This window comes from Centrocercus urophasianus, unplaced genomic scaffold (genome assembly GCF_019232065.1).
Source record: "Centrocercus urophasianus isolate 14NV4802_14NV808 unplaced genomic scaffold, USGS_Curo_1.0 seq_17, whole genome shotgun sequence".
NCBI classification, from domain to species: Eukaryota; Metazoa; Chordata; class Aves; order Galliformes; family Phasianidae; genus Centrocercus; species Centrocercus urophasianus.
Genome location: NW_024884722.1, coordinates 12,754,790 through 12,775,893, shown reverse-complemented (window position 1 = coordinate 12,775,893; position 21,104 = coordinate 12,754,790). Strand labels below are relative to the sequence as shown.

Below are 21,104 nucleotides of genomic sequence, written 5' to 3'. Positions count from 1 at the left end.
TCGCGATCAATAGATTTCGGTGTGGCAGAACTGAGCAGGTGGAGCAGGCTCATTTCTTCTGTGAAATTACAGAAGTGCTGACTCAGATGCTTTCTGTAAGCTGTAAAGCAAGTGCTTTGGACTCAAATACCCTTTTGTCTTGCATTCTTCCCTGCAGTTTTTTTATTGTGTCTGGAAGGTGCCTCCTCCTGTGAGTTGTGGTCTTTCAGCCTAATGTCAGTACTCATTAAAGTGTAGGAACAGGAGAAATTTAACAGACTAAGGTTAAACCGCAGCAGAAGGAAGAATTTAGGGAAACATTCCAGGGAGTTTGCTTGGGTTTAATTGGCACTCATAGCTTAGGTATGGCAGGTAAGTATGCTTTACAGCAATGCCTCATGGACATGCGATAAAATAATCCAAACCCTCTCACCTCCTGCCAGGTGGAGCTGTACGTACAGAGTAACTCAATCTAATTGTTGCAGGCACCGAACAGATGGGGTTTTACAGCCTCCAGTGCTGGGTGTGCATGAAAGAGCAATGCCAGCAGGATTCTTGCCCCAAACAAAAGCTTGCTGAGACACAGCTTCCTGCAGGAAGGCAGGCTGCTGGCTGGGAGCTTTTGCACAGGTCTCAGCAACCAGGAGTGTGACAGGGAAGAAGATAGGCGGTTTGTTCATTTTGGTCCCTGGGTGTAATTTACTTGCTGCCTTATGCTTGAGTGGTTTGCAACATACTGCACAGTACAACACTGAGCCTGCTTCATTTTGTTGCTTGAAAACACTGTAGAGGCAATTGTTCTGACTCCCATTTTGTAAAGAGAGAAGCTGAGATGTGAGGAGGTGGATATCGGCCAGGTATTACCTTCTGTGTTCCACCCTAGCAGGATGTAGGAAGAAATGAGCTTTTGTGCTGTCCTGGTTGTACAGGGAGTGTTTGGGTACACACGCTTTATATCAGGCTCTTCATGCTGGGCCAGCAGAGCAGGTGCAAAGACCAGCTTCTTGCAGTGAGTGATAGCTCAGCATTCTGCTCTCCTTAATGAGGTTTGCAACTCTTCGTTCTTCCCTTAGCCTACTTTCAGTACTACTTACAAGTGCTTAATTTCACTTCTCAGGACAAGAGGATGGTGTGGTCTTCTAGGACGTTGGAAATGTAGCTGCCATCGAGCAGGAGTGGGTATTAGACAGCGCATCTGCAACAGCGTGATGGGGAGACTTTGGAGGTCGGAGAGAACATGCAGGAGTGCTGCCTGTCTGAGCAGGGTGTCTTTGCTTTCCCTGCACACTGGACCCAGAGCACGAGATTAGGGCAGGCAGGATGCATAGCTTACTGCTGTGGGTGCACGTGGGCTGGAAGATGTTCTTACAACTAGTGGCAAATCAAACTGAAGAATCAATTAAATCTCTTCCATGCATGCCACATCACTTTTCACAGGAGCCCTATTGTGTCTGCACACTGCATCATCAGAAATCGTCTCTTAATGTTTCACCCTCAGCTTTTCCAAAGGGCAGCACTGTTCTGTTTTTCAAGTGGCTCTGGGCAGTCTGACCTATGTGGTGATTTCCCCACATCTCACCTTCCAGCCCATCCATTTTTGAGACAAAAGGCCAGCAGCAGTCAGCTGAAGGCTGCCCAGCTGTAGTCACCTCAGGCAGACAACACAGAAACCTTTGGCTGTCAGAGCGTTGCAGTTTGCAGAAGACAGGCTGCCCTGTGATCAGCTGATACTGCTCTGATCATCTGTGTGCTGCACTCTTCACCTCTGGTTTTCTTTGATCCTGTGTCTGTCTCCTTTTCCTTGACTCTCTGCTTCATTCAGTGCTTTGTTTTGATTTTTCTTTTTTAATCTTCAGTTTATTTCTAGCTGAGATCTTTAATGACCAGAGTAAATACAGCACCATTATGTTTTCTTTGCCTCTGCATTTTTTTTTCCCCAGTTTCTGAGCTTTCCCTGTTCTCTTGTATTTGAGACCATTAGCTCTCCTGGGGCAGAGGCTTCCTACCACTGTTTGTACAGCACCAGTCTCAGTGGGACCCGCTTTCACTGTCTAATAACACGATTAATACAGCTAATACAAATATATGCTTCTTTGGCGCCCAGGTTCCTAAATCAAGATGGAACGCTTCAGGTTTTTTCCTGCAGTGATTCCCTTCTTCCCAAAGAAATATATGCAGAGAGTAAGCATGCAATATATGCATAAATAAATGCAAGTGTCCTGAAAAAAATATAGGTTCATGTGCCTCTTTTCATGCCTTCTGGCTCCACGGCATTCAGGTAGCTTGCTCCCTGAGAGCTGCATGGAGTGAGGAGAGCATGTGTTTTGCTGAGAGCAAAGGCAGGGCTATTGTGCCACTTTTCCCCTCTTCTGCCTGTTAAACTTGCTTCCTCATCCAGTGATGGTCTCTTCTCTTGCTGATAACTGAAGTGTGACTGTCAGAGGAGGCAGTGCTGTTGGAGTGACATCCCTCTGGAGCTGCTGAGCCTTCTGCCCCCTGTGGATCTGTGTCCCGAAAGCATTCTGCAGTTTATCTGACAAATGGCAGGCAGACCCACTGGGAGCTGGGCTGTGCAAATAAGTGTGTTCACCAGCAGAGCCTGTGGGGCACTGCAGTGTTCTGTCTCCCAAATGACATTTGACCATTTCCTTGCTGTGTTGAAGATGGTAGTTTTTTCTGAATACCAAAGGTTTCCTTTCTTTTTCCCCCATCACTGATAGAAAAGTCTGAGAGCACAACCTATCAGAAATCCTTTATAAGAGCTTTAACCACTCCTTTTCCCTCCCTGAAGGTACTGGCTGATAGCCCAACAATCAAGGCAATCACAGTGTAAAAATAAAACACTGCTAAAGCTCAGCTATTTGGCTCTGGTGTGCAAACTAATGATGGCTAAGCTGCTGTTCTATTGTCCATAAGGGGGAGACTGTGCCTGAAAGCTGTGCTCCCCTGTTGTCTCCATGAGCACGTGCCTGGAGTGGCAGCTGTGCAAAGTGAAATTCCAGCTGTTTGCAGCAGCCCAGGAGGCCAGTTACCTAGCAGCACACTGCAGGGACAGCACAGCTTTCAGGAGATGGAGGAGTAGCAGGGGTGTATCTGGAGCAGTTGATGCAGAAGGGCTCCGTTACTGCTGGGTGCAGGTGGAATTTCTCATTACAGGTGTGAGAAGGAGCTGTGCCACATACAGAGCCTGGCCTCCACGGTGTGTGCTCAGCTGTGAGAACCTGGCTGCACAGAGCTGGTGCTCAAAACAAACCCTTCATGCTGCTCCTTCCCAGGCAGCCTGCTTAGGGAAACAGCTCAGGTCGGGAAGGAATTCTTGGTACTGAGAGAGTTCTTTGAACCAAATTAAATGGCTCAACTGCTTCTAGTTGCTGAAGAGTTGTCCATATGCCTCTAGGGAAAGGAGGAGGGAGGCTTGAATTCTTTCTCCTCTTTAATGGCTGTTGTTCCTCACTGCAGCAGCAGCTGGTTGCTGGGCTGGCTCTCCCTGGGTGAATCCCAGCTGTGCTTGCAGGTGCCGCTCCACTAGCTCAGATCCAAGCAGGGATGTGTGAGCAGGCGGCCCATGCTGAAGTGCTTCACAGCACTTGGATACAAATGAATGCTAAATCTGTTCCCTGGTAAATGTTGGAACGGTATGAGTGCACTGAACCCTGCTGAGCTGCCAAACCTTCTGTCAAGCCAGAAGTTAAGTTGTTGCAAGTGTGCGTTCCCATTTTTATTTTTTTTTTTTTCAATAGCTTGTAGTGTGTCCTGTAGGAGTGTAAATACGACTCCAGCCAGGCATAAAACATGCAGCTTGAAAGCCCTGGTGTTCAGGAGGCTGGGTAATGGAGAGTGTGATCATGACTCACAGGAGCTGTTCTCTTGTTGGGTTGCAATGGGAAGAGGCTGGGCACATCTCTGCCTGTGTATTCCCTCTGTTCTGGAGGGAGAGGGCGTGCAGCAGCCTCCTGAGTTTGCTTTGCTGATGTAGCTGCAGGGTTGTGTGAGACTGCAGAGCCCCCTGTGCTGAGTATGTACTGATGGGTAGGAGTAGCCAAGGGAGATGTCTGCCCCTTGCACAGGCTAGGAACGGTGCAATGAATCTGCAGGTTCTGTTTTTGTTTTTGTTTTCTTTTCTCTCTCTTCTCATCCCCTTAAAGAGGTAAGGATGCTTCCAAGCTGGTTTTCTTTCCACCAGTTCTGATTATCCATAGAACATCACTTATTCCTGAACTCAGTCACCAGCTCTTAGCAGTGATGAAGTCTTGAGAGAGTGGCTGAAAGCCTTTCTGGCAGGGGGAGGAGTGGGGAGGAGGAACACATTAGAGCGCAACAAAGGGAGCTGCAGTGAGTTTTTGTGCTGATGAACATGAGAGCAAAAGCCCTGACGGCTGCTGTGGTGGTAATTTGGGCTGGCAAGTGTTTTCCAGGCACTGTCAGCACACATCTGTGCCAGCACTGGTGTGGACTGCTCCCATCCTGAGCTCAGACCTCGGCAGTGGATCTCACCAGTGGGAGCCAGGCCAGTTGCATACAGCAGCATGGGGAGCCCTTACTGTCTGGCCATTTGTCTGCTCAGTTGCACCTGGAAAGCACAATAGAGGAAATATTCCAGCTGCAGCTTTTTGGGTTTTTTTTTCCCAATTTTTCACCTGTCTGTAGATCCACCTGGAAGGGAGGGAGATATGTTGTTGCTGTCAGAGACACAAAGCAGAGGAGTGCTGTTCCTGTTGCTGTGTTTGGAGTGTTGGCATATGTTATTGCTAGTGATGTAAATTGAGACTGAGAACTGAAGTTATTGCAGTTGTCAAAGGAGTGGCTGCAGTGATGGATGACCACAGGGAAGAGCTGACTGCCGTTTTTCAGACCAGGATGGACATCTACTGCAAAAAGCCACTAACTTCAACTTATCAGGCAGTGAAGTTGCATAAAGCAAAATGTCAGGCAGCACTGGTTTTGGACAGGATCGGGTGGTACAGTTCCGGAGCGGGATGGGGCAGCACTCTCCAGTGTTGCTGTTTGTGCTGGAACGGAGCAGTTTGCAGCCTGTTCCCAGCAGGGCAGTGACTCCTCTGCCATTGCCACACGCGCAATCCTGAACCTTGTGGAACAAATGGACCCACGTGTGCCTGTGATTGCATTTTCCAGTGAGTGTGACTCGATCAGCATAGGGCTCTCAGCCTGCAGCGAAGCAAGTGGTATAGTGCATTGAGGGAGAAGCTCTTCTTGGAAGAGCTATGGCTCCTTGTGCACTGACTCAGGCTGGCAGGGAGTTTATGCTGCATCTCTGAGCTGCTCCAGAGACCTGTGACAATTTCCCTTCTTTGTTTCAGAGCCATCATCAATCACTTCAACCCGAAGATAGAGTCTTACGCTGCGGTGAATCACATATCTCAGCTCTCTGAGGATCAGGTAAGCCAGGCGTGTGAGCGTCTCTTCATTCCGCTCTCTGGAATACAGGTATTGTGGAGTGCCCTGTGCTCACTGCAGCTGATGATGTGCAGCAGTATGAGGGCAAAGGGGGGGCTTTCTTGTTCCTTATTCGGATGTGGATGATAGAAGGACAAACAAGGCCTTAGCCTAATTTACTATTGCATGCAGACGTCTTGGTCCTGTAAATACAGAAGAAAGGGTAAGAATGATAAAAATGAGCTGCACTGTCAGCAAGTGTGGTTAGGGACTGAGAATCCTGGTGTTTATAAAAGGGACAGGAAGCTTTTGGCAGTGAATTTGCATGTTAGAGAGCTGTTGGATATCTTCTGTGATATCAGGCATTTATAACTAAGGCAACAGTTGGTGGAAATTTTCTAGGGTAATTGAATTCTGTGTCATGAACAGTTCTTTTAGATGGATTTTTGGAAGGAAAAAAAACAGGTTTAAATAATAGTAAAAAGTGATACAGTTAGGTTTCCCTTCCTTAATTTGGCCTGCTCTCTACTCTTCATGTCCTGCTTGTATTGCATAAATGTGGCTTCTTGAAAACAGGCTGCTGTGCAGGGTCTCACAAAGGGAAGAGATGGCCTATTTCCCAAAATAAAGTATTTGGATTATATGTTAATCACTCTTGAAGAAGTGAATGACTTCAGGAGCTTGTGGTAGACAAAATAAAAAGAGCTGCCATCAAACTGGGGGGAACCATCCAGAGACAGCTGTGTTGGGAGCTCAGGACCTCCTGGAGCAGAAGCAGTCCAGAACAGACCTCATTTGAGTCACCTTGGATTGCTGCTTCCACCGAAGTGTGTGTAGGGTCCTGTGCTTGTGTTTGTTAAAAGTCCTGTCTGCATCTTGCTCTACAACTTGTTTTTTCCCTCTCTCATTCCTTGCTCCCTGTCCAGAATACTTTTCATCCTTACTTGATGGTATCCTCCCATGCTTCCTGCTAGCCTTTCCATTTATTGTCCCACTTGATCTGTAATACGTAACACTCCAAAGTCTCGCACTGAATGCTGTGCTAATGCAGTGGGAAAAAAAAAGAATGGACCCTACTGCTTTTTATTCTCTTCTTAATATAGCTGGCTAGAAGAACATTGGTTTTAATTTACTCCAATTTTCTGTATTGTTCTGCCCTTTTTAGTCACTGTACCCCCAGCTATGCTTTATGAGGGCTTGTGTTAGAAATGCTCATTCATTGATGATCTACTGATTGGATCAGCCCAGGCCTCCAAAAAAAGAAAAGCCTTTGATAGCCCAATTTAAAAGGAGGCTTGGATAGAAGGGAATTTTGCGTAGTGTTTAGGTTAGACTGAGAAAGAAAACGAGCTTTTCACTGTCAGCTCTGCATAGTTTTCATCCTCCAGCAGTTCAGGGAGGTCAAGTTAAATCCTTTCTTCCCTGTGTTAGTCTTTAAATAAAATCTGTAGCAGCAGGCAGATAATGAAATCAGCGCTGATGCATGGAGCATTTTGAGGAAGATGATTAGGAAATTGAAAGGCATATTTCTCCTTTTCTCTCCCTTCGTAGTCTCTCTCGGCGTTGGGAGAACATCAAACAAATCAGAACTGTAAGAGGCCCCTGTGAACTGCAGAGGAATAACGGAGATGTCACTGTAGCAGGGCTGTGTGGTCTGAGCAAGTGTGTTTAGTCAGCTCTCCACAGTTTGCTGCAGAAGAAGAGGACTCACCTCTACTTCTTATGAGCCAGTGAGCTCAGCTCTGTGCTTTGGAGTGTGGGTTCCCCTCCATCAGTAGCCATCCCGTTGCGAGCCGTAGGGGGAGAAGACCGGTGTGGATGAGCCGGGAATTACTGTCAAGACTCAGGAAGAAAAAGAGAGTCTATGTCCTGTGGAAGAAGGGACAGGCTACTAGGGGAGATTACAAGGAAGTTGCTAAGGTATGCAGGGAGAAAGTCCGGAAGGCAAAAGCCCATCTTGAACTTAGATTGGCCACTGCAGTAAAGAATAAGAATAAGAAATCCTTTTACAAATATGTCAATGGCAAGAGAAAACCCAAGGATAATCTCTGTCCTTTAATTGATGCGGCGGGGAATGTGACCACAGATGACAAGGAGAAGGCTGAGGTCCTCAACGACTTCTTTACATCTGCCTTTAATAGTCAGACCAGCTATCTTCAGGGCACTTTGTGCCCTGATCTGGATACCTGGGCTGACATGCAGCGTATCTCCCCGGAGATCGAGGTGGAGACAGTTAGAGAGCTCCTCCTCCATCTGGACAGTCACAAGTCCATGGGACCGGATGGGCTTCATCCTAGGGTGCTGAGGGAGTTGGCCGGGGTGATCGCTAAGCCGCTCTCGGCTATCTATCCGCGCTCCTGGTTGAAAGGTTCCAGAGGATTGGAGGCTTGCTGATGTTACGCCCATCTACAAGAAGGGCCGTAAGGAGGATCCGGGGAACTACAGGCCTGTCAGCCTGACATCAGTGCCAGGGAAGGTCATGGAACAAATCCTCCTGGGAGAGATCACACAGCTTGTCCACGGGATCAGGCCCAGCCAGCACGGGTTCATGAAAGGCAGGTTGTGTTTGACCAACCTCATCTCCTTCTACGACTGAGTGACCAAACTGGTAGATGAGGGAAAGGCAGTTGATGTAGTCTACCTAGACTTCAGCAAAGCCTTTGACATGGTCTCACACAGTATCCTTCTGCAGAAACTGGCTGCCCATGGCTTGGACAGTTTTACCCTCCATTGGATAAGGAACTGGCTGGAGGGCCGTGCTCAACGGGTGGTGGTCAATGGAGTGAAGTCCAGCTGGAGACCTGTTACAAGTGGTGTCCCCCAGGGGTTGGTGCTGGGGCCCATCCTGTTTAATGTCTTCATTGACAACTTAGATGAAGGGATTGAGTGTACCCTGAGTAAGTTTGCAGATGACACTAAGTTGGGAGGTTGTGTCGATCTGCCTGAGGGCAGGGAGGCCCTGCAGAGGGATCTAGATAAGCTGGATCACTGGGCTGAGATGAATGGGATGAGGTTTAACAAGGCCAAGTGTCGGGTTCTGCACTTTGGCCATAACAACCCCATGCAGCGTTACAGGCTTGGGGATGAGTGGTTGGATGACTGTGAAGAGGAAAGTGACCTGGGGGTGTTGGTTGATGCTCGGCTGAACATGAGCCGACAGTGTGCCCAGGTGCCCAAGAGGGCCAATGGCATCCTGGCCTGCATTAGAAATAGTGTGGCCAGCAGGAGCAGGGAGGTGATCATCCCCCTGTACTCAGCACTGGTGAGGCCGCACCTCGAGTACTGTGTTCAGTTTTGGGCCCCTCACTACAAGAAAAACATTGAGGCCCTGGAGCGTGTCCAGAGAAGAGCAACGAAACTGGTGAGGGGTCTGGAGCACAAGTCTTATGAGGAGCGGTTGAGGGAGCTGGGATTGTTCAGTCTGGAGAAGAGGAGGCTCAGGGGAGACCTCACTGCACTGTACAACTTCCTGAAGGGAGGTTGTGGTGCAAAAGGGTCTGGCCTCTTCTCCCAGGCAAATAGTAGGACCCGAGGAAATGGCAAGAAGTTATACCAGAGGAGGTTTAGGTTGGATATTAAGAGAAACTTTTTCTCTCAAAGGGTGGTCAGGCACTGGAATGGCTGCCCAGGGAGGTGGTGGAGTCGCCGTCCCTGGCAGTGTTCAAGAGGCGCCTGGATGAGGAGCTACGAGAGATGGTTTAGTAGCTTGTGGCACTGATAGGAATGGGAGGGTGGTTGGACTGGATGATCTTGCAGGTCATTTCCAACCTTGTGATTCTGTGATTCTGTGATTCTGTGATCCCGTATGCTGAGAACGTGGAAGGTGGTGGTAGATGCTTGAGGTCAAGGCCGGAGTCTGGCTTGCTGTGGGACAACTGAATTTGTTGTTTTCAGGAAGTGTTAGTGTTGGTTCAGCATGGGGTGGGGACATCAAGTTCCCCTTTTGGCTACTGCAGTCCCTTTTTTTCCTTCCAGCTGTACCTCTGTATTCACTTAATTCTCCTTCCCTCTTCTCTGCGTAAATATTTTCTACAAGGAATTGATCCTTCTCCCCAGTCCTGTTTTCTGAAGTGTACAGCACAGAAACATCTAGTGGTGGCATTTAAAACGTAATTGGTAACTTGTGTATCCACAGGCAGGTACAGTGTTTGGGAATGCTGGCTTTCTCTGTTGTTTGTGTAGTTTCAGGAGATTGATACCTCTTTCTCTGAAGACACTTGTTTTTACGGTTACAAGGACCAAACTCTTATTTTAATGACGTTTTCCCTCCCAGAAGCTAACCTTTGGCAGATTTTCATATGGCTGCTCCTATTCCTTTGTGGAATCTGAGAATCTCCTATTAATCAGGCAGGCATGTCATCTGTCTGAGAGGGATTTTCTGAGTTGCTTCCAGTTTACTGGAACCTTCACGACTTGCAGATCTGTGCTTGAACCTGTACGAAGCTTGCTGTGCTGTTCTGTGTGCAGTGTCTGGCACGCTGTTCATGTGTTAGATTAACTTCTTAATTTTATTTTATTTTTAATGTCCTTAAGAGTAGCTAAGTAATCAGCTGAAAGAGGTTTTGCTCTATCTTGTTCTTTTCCTAATCCTATTGAAGGTTTTATTACCTTATTAATCACTAATGTCCATTTATTACTGTTCTCAGTCTGTCATTTAAGTGCTTTCTCCTTTTTTATTTGTAAGCATTAATGTTAACGTTATTACATGCTGTGGGGATTCATAGACCCTTGAAAAAGATGGGCATGAGGCTATTCTAAGGACAGATTGCTTATGAGCCCCTACTGCTGTACGTTTTCAGTCCTGTAGATCTCCAGGAATCATGATTTGAACACACTGGTCTGTGCTGTAGACAAGTAGATTGACAAGATCTTATAGCACTGCTTTACTGACTGGTATGTGCTTTATTCAGCAGTTGCATTGGAAGTACTGGTAAGAGATTCCAAGGAGTGAGCCCACGGCAGGCTTTTGGTGATGAGCCACCTCAAGCTATAAACAATACGTTGGCCTTGCTAGTGGTGCCGCTGTGCAGAGTCTGATCACCAAGGCAAAGTCATCATCCTCTTCCTTTTGCTTGCTGATTTGTTAAACCTGACTCCAGTGTTAATTTCTTGTTTGTGAGGCATTCTCCCTCAGCACTTCTGGTTCCTGCCTGCTTCTCCTTTAAGGAGATGAAGGATGCTAGAATGCTGCACAGTCAAAAAGGCTGGCAGTTACGTATCCTATGTTATCCTATGTAGTTTTAGCTCTTCCATGTAAGTGATTATTCCTAGGTCTTCAAAGACATTTAGGCCCCTTCTCAAGTCAAAGGGCAGAGTAAGCCTCTGTGCAGTGAACTCATGGGCTTATCTGTGCACTCCAGATGACTGGGCTGCCTTGTACTTAGCATGCGAAAGGTGGTAGAGTTTTCTCCACGCTGCATCTGATTTGAAAAGGTCCCAACGTTTTCCAGCAGGAGTAGTTGAAGAGAAGCAGGATAGTGTGGAGAGAAAACAGCAACACAGTAAAGAGTTGTTCTGTAAGAACAAGTGCAGACAAGCAGGCTGAGGACACATGAAGGAACATGAAGGTCCTGAATTTGGGTCTCACATCTGCCTTTTCTGGATGTCTAACAGTTATTCTAAAGAGACTGAAGTGAAAGAGACCCAGTGCTGTTTTATCTTTTGGTCAAGTCTTCTCAGAGCAGGAATGTTTTGTGGTGCCTTGCATGCCAAGCAAGTCTTGTGCCAATGAACTGGAGAATGAGGTAGTGAAATTGCTCACAGAGGTCTCATTTTCTCCTTGGCACTTGTTCTCACTGTGATTTCCACTATAAGGGTCCTACGTTTGAGAGGGCAGGTATATGGGACTGCTGATACTTGCTAGTTAGAAGCCTGTCTGTGCTTTTTCTGTCTGAAGATCCTCTCTGTTTACAGCTGCAGCAGGGGCACAAAGTACCTCAGAGTTGGAGGCAGCATCAAGTTCAGTGTGAAAGGCTGTTGTGAACACCTGTACTGTGTATATTCGTGTAGTAACTGCAGATGGAAAGTGCTGGGAGCCAGAACAGATTGCAGTGGAAGAACAGAACAACTGCATTGGTTTTGAAATTGTGACAAACGAGTGTAACAGTTGGGTCATTCCGTACTGTAATACATTTATAACTCAGGTAGCTGCAGTCTGCTTTGATTAGACAACCTCAAAGAAAGATGCGCTTTGTTTTTGAGGTCGTGCTCCAGTGTTGGATGGTCTCTCTGCCTTCTTCCCCCTCCATGCCCCCCATTCCACATGGCTTTTAGTTCCCAGGTGGGGCTGCAAGGCACTGATCCAAGGCACAGCTCAGGCAGCCTCGGCCGCGTCAGTGCCTTGCACAGAAAGCCACAGAACAGCACAATTGGTTTTAGGTGCCCCAAGGTATTCTCACTCAGAGCCATTGACGTCACGGTTTGTTCAACTTGCTCTGTTTTCCGTAACTAGCAGTAAAAGCACTACCTGATACAAAATGCTTTGTTCTTTCTTAGTGCTGCTGGCAGTGGGGTTAAGAGTTAAAACCTTTGGGCATGTGTGTGCTTGATATTGTTAAAATGCTGAGTACCGTCAGTGCAAAGTACTACTACAGTAATTCCTCCTAATCTCTTACGTTAATACAGCATGTTGTGAGGGCTCCATAAATACTTCAGAATGATTTGGACATAATGCTACTTTAGTTCTGAAATGCAGTGAGCTTTGGTGTCGAAAGTATGCAGCTTGCTAGTGCTGTGTTGTGCTCAGCAGTAGGCATGTGAATTCCAGCGGAAGGGTCACCGAGACAAAGCCTTCATTTAAGGTCTTCACATCTTTGCCAGTCAGGCAGGGGTGCTGGCCTTCATGGTCTTTTACAGACACCTACTTAAGATTAGTGGCTCGAAGCAGGTTTTATTGTTTAAATAGAAAGATCTGAGCTGTACCAGGTGAAATTTGAATCCCAGCTATTTTTGAAGGGTTCTGTATAGGATTTCTTCTGGAGTTGGCAAATCACCAGCTTGCCTGGCTGATGAGGGCTATTTGCTTTAGGTGTTTTTCTCCTTGCATTACCAGGGAAATAACTGCGCGATTTGCTAATGCCTCAGATTGTTTTGTGCAGTGTGTGGCTCTGAGGGGGCTTCAAGGACTGATAGCTTTGCTACAAGATTTGAAGCTGGAGGTGAGCCTTGGAGCAGTGACTTTGTGCTGTGCAGTGCCTTCTATTAACATGCAGAATGCAGTAAAATGTGTGTCACCCGAGAGGGGGGTGTGCGTGGTAGGTTGTAAGAGGGACTAAAGAAGGGCTTTATTTTTTAAGAAAACAGCTGCTGTTGAAGTATTCCTAACTCAGGCTCGTGAGTCTGAACTAAGAAATGGGACAAGCCCTCCAGTTTTCTTCTGCAGGCTCACATAGACTGCTCCGGCATCCTGGCTGCACGTGCCAGCATGCATGACCCTGCCTTACCTCAGCTGCTCCCAGAGCTGTCTTTCTGTCCTCCGTGCACTGCCAACACTACAGCTTGTCTTGCTTCCTTGATTTTTGAGCTGTCTTCTTGGTCAGATTAGGGACTGCATCAGAGTACAGACTGGTAAAATAAATAAATAACCTCATTGAACTTTGAAGCAAGGCTCTCCTTCAATTCTCATGGCTGTTTTCACATCCTTGCCTGCCTTTCATTAGAACCACCTGGACTGATAAGGGCCTGGAAGCTGCTGTAGCCAGATGACTGCTACATGCTGGGGGCTTGTTCTTCTTCCTGAGCAGCTCTTCAAGCAGTCCTGCGTGTCTGCTAGGTTGGTCTTACAGGTACTTACCCACAGCCCCTTTTCCTGACTTAGTTAGAGGATGGGGCTGCAGGCTATGGCCTGAATTGCTTCTTGGCTGCTTATGCTGCCTAGAGCAAACCTTGAGTCCATCTCTTCCTGCATGGAAGGGCAGCCTAGGGGGAGCCAGGCAGCATTCATGTTATGCTGTGCTAAGTGCAAGGTGACGTTAGGGATTGCTGTCACTGCTGAGCGCCTGTGTGGGGCAGGGAGAGCTCCACAGAGGATTGCAAACGAATGATCAAAACAGTCTGCATTTATAAAGATTAAATTACAACTTTCCACATTGCGATTAAAGGAGGAGCTGTCAGCGGCTGGCTTGCAAGAATGTGCAATTCAATTTGCATTTTGTAAAACTTCAGATTGAGGAGAGTTTTTAATCCCTTGTGAAATCGGGAACAATAGGCACTGGCTGTTGCCAGGTGCATAATGCATAAGTTACCATGCAAACTTCTCTTTCATCGTTCTCGGCAAAGCTGGGTTTGTAGCACTGTACTTTGTTACTCCAGTCCCAGGCTCCACCCTAAGCTTCCTTACACTCAATCTCCTCTGCTTGAGAGTCCTAACGGAGGCAGGCTGTAGCCTGCTGTGCCAATTACAGCCTCAGCACCCTCTGCCCTTTGCTGGAGTCAAATTGCCCTCTTCCAAAAGCAGACAAGCTTTGCAGTGACTGCGCGCCACACTCCGGGGCTTCTTTAGGATAAAGCCCTGCCTTCCGAGATTGCCAGCATCCCTTCTCTCTGGTAGTATCCTGCTGTAACAGATGATGTTTTTCTGCCTTCTTCCTCTGGATCATCTAGCTGGAGCTGCAGCTGTTTCCCTAAAGTGACAAATTGGGTCATTGCTATGATTTCTAAGTGGGAAGCAAATAGAGCTTTGCAGTCTCCGTGCCTCCTAGAGCAGGAAAGTAAACGCTGCTGAGCCAAATGGTGCCGCACCTGAGCAGAGCTCGCTCAGCTGGAAGATTTGTTCCCTTGGCTCTCTAACACTTGGCATTTGAATGCTAAGATGGCAAGTTCAGACTCCTTGTCCACAGTAGGATGCTGAGAGGCAGATCTTTTAATAGAGGAGAAAGAGGCATCTCTGATGTGTGTCACTGTTTCAGCCTTCATGGGAGATGTGAGGCAAGCTGTGGGATTGCTCAAGGAGCTGAGATACGTCATTCAAAGACAACAAGAGAGTAAGGATGGATGTCCTAGAGATGGAGATGGGAAAGATGGTTCTGCATCTGCCAGAGGCTATAAATCAATTCCGCTGCCTTAGTCACAGGGCGCTTGGATTCCCCCACGGCTCAGTTAAGGCACAAATAAGCTCCTGGGGAGCTAAGTATTGCTAGCAGCACATGCTGTTTCAGCAGCAGCATCTGCCTCTCTGCTGGCATGAGAGCAGGCCTGTGGGAAGATGTTAATTCTTAGCCTTGTGTTTGCATTCACTGGGGCAGTTTTTCATAGGAATTCTTCTTTCACTTTTTCAACCCGTGGGTCCAAGGTCTCCATCCATTGCTTGACAGCAGAATTGCTAAAAGGAGAGTATTTTCCAGCCTCTCAGGCAAGAAGCTGATAAAGCAGGTATGGACCATTGTCTGAAAATAACACGGATTTCTGGAATAAGCTGATGCAACTCAGCAGCAATCAGCACTTGCATTGTTAACTGTTGTCACAGTTGCATCGGTGTTAGTTGTAATGTAGGAAGCTTTTATCTTGCGTGAAAGCAGGGCTTAGTTAGAATGACTTCTGGCAGTAGGAGAAGCATGGAAATTCTGCTGTTACATCCTTAACATTTGGAGTGCAGGATAGTTTCTTGCAGAATGACATCCAAGAACATTGTTTCCTGTAGCCCCCGCCACGCTCTAGCCTGCTGCTTAGAAACTTTGCTGCTAAGCCTAGCTGTGTGCAGAACCCACTAAGGAAAATCTGAGCTTAAGGCACTGAGATGATGACTGCTCCATGCAGCGACATCTGATGTCAGCAAAGGACATGACATATTTCTTGCAGTGTGATTTAGCAGTGGGAGCAGGTCAAGCTGCTGGTGTGGTATGGTTAGCTGGCTGTTTTGGGGGGAGCTTTAGCCTTGGGAACATCTCCGCAATCTTTTGCAGACCAAGACGAGCCTTTCTGCCCACGTTCTGAGCTGTCTTGGAGCCCTGTGAGTGTGTTTAACACAGTGAAGGGCCAGAAGTAATACCATTGGGATGCTACTGCAAGAATCTGTCCCTTTGGACAGTGCTATCAGCTCCCCACTGGTTGTATTTCTTTAGTAGCATCTGGGAAGTGAAAGTACTCAAGGTAACCAAACCATTCTTCTGGCTACAACCAAGACACCAATCTTTCTCTTTTTTAGATTTTTATTTCCAGACTTTCTTTTCTGGAAATTCTTGCACCAATAGCTAATGCTCCTGAAAGCCAAGGATTTGATGGAAACATCTCACTACAGACTCTCAATTCTTTCCTCATTTACAAGGGTGTGCTTTTCTATTTTAAGTGATGGACCTATTTAATTACAGTACCACCTACAAGCTGCTTTGTAGGCATGGAAAGAAAACAGGGCTGTCGCTGGGCTAAAACTCCCCTTTTTGGAATAAAAAGAAAGCTGCCGTGATGCTTCATCTCAGCCTTCTTTGCAGACACCTGAGCTTATGACACACTTTTTGCAGGAGAGAATATTAACATGATGTGAACTTAATTCCTTCAGCTGATGACAGCTTCACATCATCCAGTTCTTGCTGAGCTTTCCACTCTCAGTAGTGCCCAGAGGGATAATATTCCAGGACTGCTTGAGGTGTGTCTGTCATTATTTAGTAAGTTGATGTTTTAGAAATAGGACTCAGTGATGCTGGGGCTGGGCAGTTTCATGTCGTAGCAAACATAAAGAAGTCAGTTGTTATAACAGGGGCTGCTGACCCTGCCCCAGTTGCTCATCAGGAGCTCCGTGAAGTCAAGCTGGCAGCCTGTGATCTTGATTCAGCTGCTTTGCTGGCCAGAGGCATCGCCTGGTCCTTCATCCTCACCCAGAAGCCTTTCACCTGAGTGAAGTATAGTTTGAAGGTGTAGGTAATGGTTCTCTTGGGAGGCTTGGATTGAAGTACCGTGCTCTTTGTACATAAACTCATAACTCAGTGTGGCCTCAGCTTACAAATGTCAGGGAGAGCTTTTTTGGAAAAGGTCAAGTTGAGATGCTTGAAGGAAAACGACTGGTTGTTTCATTCCTGCTCTTTGTTTAACAAGTGAACGATGCAAGAATTTCACAAGTCAAATCTGTTTGGGGAGTAGGAAGATTTTTATTTTGATGGCATTCCTCTTTAAAAATGGGAGGAAAACCACATGCTTATACTCTCACAGAAAGCCTTACATTCCAGCTCTCAGGAGGGCTGCAGCTTACAAAACAAACCCAGGCTGAGGTGTGCTCACCTCATTTCCAGTCTTCTTACACAGCTGTGCCCAGCTGCTCGTGGCCTGCTGCAACTTCTTCTGCCCCCTCTCTGGTTATAGATGGCAACAGATGCTGCAGAAATGGTCTACAGCATGTTTGAGATCACACCCATCCTCTGTTGCTGGCTCATGGAAGAGGTGATCAGACCGTTCCGATGCTGAGTGCCACTCTGGCAGAGGCTTTAGTGCCTCCTGGGGTAGTGGTGAGTGGTGTTTCACCTTGCAGTCTTCTCATACTCTGCACAGCTTTGTTTTCTTCTCTCTGGGCATGGAATTACTGTTGTGCTGCACTGTTTGGCCTGGATTTTCCTCTCCCCTTGTTTCTTCCATGTGGGACTGTGTCCCGTCATGGTGCTGATAGCACACACATTTGTCAGGATTCCTTTACATGTGCCTCTTCCAGCATTTTACAGTCCTTACTTCTTGAACATGAGATGGTAGAATATAAAGTAGGTCGCTTTCTTTCCTTTCTGTTTTTCTCAGTTCTGCAGCTCTTGTGATCTTTGAATTCTTTCTGAGTGTCAGACAGTTCTGGAGACTTACGTGACAGGGAGAGCTCAGTGGTCCCCTGAAGTCTCAGCAGACATCTTTGGATTGGGCCTTAGCAGACCACTAGACCCTCTTTCTTCTTATCCTCACCATTCCTCTCGACTACCCTGCTAATTAGTGCCCTTGACGTGTTTTTGAGAGATGAGAAGGAAGAGCAGTGACAGCTTTCCCAACACACAGCCGTCGCTGGCTGCTGTGATGCATGCTGTGGCTGCTGCCAGGCCTGCCCTCCTGTTCAGACTGAGCTGATTGTAGCTGGCAGTTGTCGTCTCGAAGCAGTAAACCAAGTGAACGGCTCCGCTTATTACCATTTATAAACATACACCAAACAGAAGCTCTAGGCACAGCCACCAGTCAGTCCTTAAAAGGCATATGGAAGGAACTGGGTATTGCCAGAGTCAGACCACTGTACGTTTACAACAAAATCCAGCACTCTCTAGCACCTGAATTTTTCAGCTGGACAGCTTGCTTGCGTGTTTTTTCTTCTGTTTGTTTGTTTTTCCCATACAGCTCAAGGGGACAGAAGCATTGGAGTTAAATTATAGCACATTTCAGTGAAACTTGCTGTTGCGAGTGGTGCTCAGAACTGTGAGGTCAGGAGCCCATTAAATGCAGAGGTGTGCACCCCTTTGGCTTCTGTCCCTTGGTTCTCAGCTGGATAAACATGGCACCGCTGTCTTCTTTGTTAACCCAAGGTGATAATAGACCCATGTGCTTTGTCTCGCCTTAGAGATGCAGACTCAGCTCTTGCAGAACTTTGCTGACATTCAAGATGGAGATGCAAAGGGATCTGCTCCAAAGCTTCCATACAAGCTGCCCTGGTGATGCTGAGCTCATCAGTGGGCTGCTCATCAGACGTGCCTGGTTATGCAGGAAAACTCACACTTGTATTAGCATAAGGTACAATTTCTCAAGAAATTTGCAAAGCAAGCATGAAATCCTTTCTAAATAGAGTCAAAACTTCATATGCAAGAATAATATCAAGAGGGCAATGCGGCAGCAATTTGGGAGGAGCAGGATTTAAGATTCCCATTAAAACAAAAATAGTTGTGCAAATAAAACCACAAGCTGATGCAGTACAAATTAGCAGTTTTAAAACCTGGAGAAAAAGCAGCTGAGTTATTAATCCTTGAACTGAAGCCCCTAAGTCCTTTCAGCGAGTGACTTCTGCTTGTCATCTAATCGTTTTGGAACGTGGAAAGCAGTCCCAGGGTTGTTCTCTGCCATGTAGTAAGAGGAAATTAACCAGTGAGCAAAAGAAATTGATTAATTGGCAACGGAAAGGAGCTGTGTATGCACTGTATCTAATTGCTTTTTATTTTTTTGTGTCATCTTCCAACTTGTTGGAAGACACAGGTTTGTGGGTTGCATATGCAAAAATGTGCTTAAAAATAATTCACTGAGGCTTTGAACCTTCAGTTTCAAAGATCATTGTGAGCGTTGCCATGTATTGCTTTGGACAGCCTCTAATGGGGACGTTGCTCAGCCAAGCTGAATTTTATGCAGTAGATATTCAAGCTGAAATTGAACACACCTTCAGAATCACAGAGTAAATCAAATCTCATTTCCTTGCTTGCAGAGAACGTGGGCTGTGTGGGCTTTCTTCCTCCTCCTCCTCAGCAATTTTTATCCTGCCAGGTCAGAGCTACCTTTTCCTTATGAGAAATACTGAGTGAGTGGCTTCCCTGAGCCTTATTCAAAAACCCATCAGAGCTAATAGCTTTGAAAGTGTTTGATGTCCAAGAGGCGCTTGGGAGCGCTAAATCCTCACAAAGGGATTTTTAGGCCATAGAACAATGATGTCCTCCGAGTGCTGCAGGAATTACTGTGGAGCTGATATTTCCATTACTGATCCTGGAGATACATATCCAGATACATGGCGAAGGAGAAACTGAGAGAGAAGCCTTGATTGATGATCAACCCCTTGTCCCCAGGTGAGAGTAGCATCACTCCTGGCTAAGCCTTCAGTAGTGCTGTACAAATACATCCCGTCTTTATGCTTTTTGATTCAGAGAACAGGCAGTTCTGCAGGTTGCCACTCTGTGCTGAACAGCTCAGCTTGAGGATTCTACAGCCAGAGATGCTTTGCAGGAGAAGCACATGCTTTGTCCTCCTCATCCTTGGGAGAGAACGGCTTCAGTGCCAGCACAAGTCACCTTTGCCTTCAGCATCAAAGGTGGGCATTGAGCCAGCACAGTCATCTTATCTGGCTTATTAGCAATTAACGTTCCCTTTGTCGTGTGTTCTTTCTGTCCACCCAGCAGCCAAACCCCTGCAGAGGTAGCACGGTCACTCATGGAGGTGAGATGCCTCGTTTCAGCCTCTGCTCAGCCACACCTTCTGAAGGCATTTGTCCTGTTTGATGTCTTGGGGTGGCTGCTGGGAGCACCTGAATTGTGACAGAGCTGGTGCTGGAGCACTGGTGGGTTGGATGATTGTAAGAACAAACATTGCAGGGATAAATGCGGTGTTCCCTGGCACGAGAGCCCTTCTGGTCCTCCAAGTATCTTTGGATTGCAAGATGCCACTTTACCGTGGCAGGAATCCTTCTAGAGACATAGCTATTGCCCTTGGTCGCTTCTGTTAGGTATAAGGAGAAATGACTAGAAATAACAGGGAGTCAGCAACTTTAAGTGCCTTTGTGTTGTTTCAAAGAACGCACGCAGGTTTCTTTCCCTGAGAAGGACAGTGACAGGCAGCAGATGTTTCTTTTTTGAAAAATCTGACCTGCTTTCTGTGCATGGTCCATGCCCAAATCTCTGCTCCCCCTCAAATTCAATTTGCTGATAGCTGTCCTCCACATCTCCATTTCAGTCAAGTGTCTCAGCCCACTAAGTTCAGCATCTCACAAAGCCTGCCCTTGCAAGTGATCCTCTTGAATAGCGACCTCTGTGTTTCCAGCTGTCTCACTAGCCTTTCAAATGCTCTTTCCAAATTAACTTAGTAATCAACTTTAAGCAGCTCTGTGATTTTTTTTAATTATATTTTTTCTACAGGCGAAAGACCTTTTTTCTGGTGGCCATGAATGCATAAACAATCTCATTCTCTTTCAGCTCTGGTCATTGCCCAGATGGAGTTTGAGATGGATTGCACATTCCAACAGCACAAAAAGGGATAACTTAGCAAATTAAAACGTCAACAAGCTTTTCTCTTTCAGCGTGTCATATCAGAAATGATTTGGTTCTCTTATTTCTGTTGTCATCAGAGATGTTCTTTCTTTTTTTCCTAGCTGCACAGTGGAGATTAGAGTAGGATCCAGGGACGAGGAGTCAGTTGGGACTGATTTGATCCTGTCTCCTTTGTGGGAATCTCACTCCTCTCATAATTCTTAAAAACTTGCACAGTTGCAATCTCAGTTCCTAGGGAGCAGCCACGTGGTCTGTTCTTCCTCAGCCTTTCTCAGCTACTCCTGGTATCATCAGTGCACCCCGTTGTTCAGCTCCTTCAGTGCTTCTGTCCCAAATCCACTTTTAAGTTGTGTATTAGGATGCCTTAATTTGGAAATGAGTTTGAAGGAAGAATTATGGGCTCTATATTGCACTTAGATCAACTTAAACCAGTTGTGGAACTGCAGCCTTAGAGCACGTTTGGCAACGACAGGATTTTCTGTTTATGTGGATCATCCTGCAGTTTTACAGCTGTCTGTTCCAATTCCAGACCTGCAAAGACATCCATAGTTAAAACTTTCATATGGATTGAGTCACACCAACTTCAGAGCACTGCCACCTTTCCCTATTAGCTAGCTTCCCCAGCATCCTGCTACAGCAGTTTTTGTCCCTAGGGGCAAAGCTGCTATTTGTAGCTAACAACTGACTACAGTTCTGTTTCTTTGGGGCCCTATCTTTAGTGGGAATTTTTTCAGATTGAGGTTATAAGGCTTTTAGACTCTTGAAGCTGTAGGAAAGTCTGCTGGATGCTGCCATGCAGGGAAGGACTCTGGGAATCATTCCTCT

At 46.6% G+C, this 21,104-nt stretch overlaps 1 protein-coding gene across 2 annotated transcripts in view; it reads left to right on the top strand.

The window, feature by feature from the left end:
- ARMH3 (armadillo like helical domain containing 3) overlaps window positions 1-21,104 on the top strand; it is a 108,107-nt gene that overhangs the window by 73,796 nt on the left and 13,207 nt on the right. For both annotated transcript variants that reach the window (XM_042817815.1, XM_042817814.1), the window contains one exon: window positions 5,298-5,376. In XM_042817815.1, the coding sequence (XP_042673749.1) occupies window positions 5,298-5,376 (79 nt within the window). The remainder of the gene's footprint in view (window positions 1-5,297; window positions 5,377-21,104) is intronic.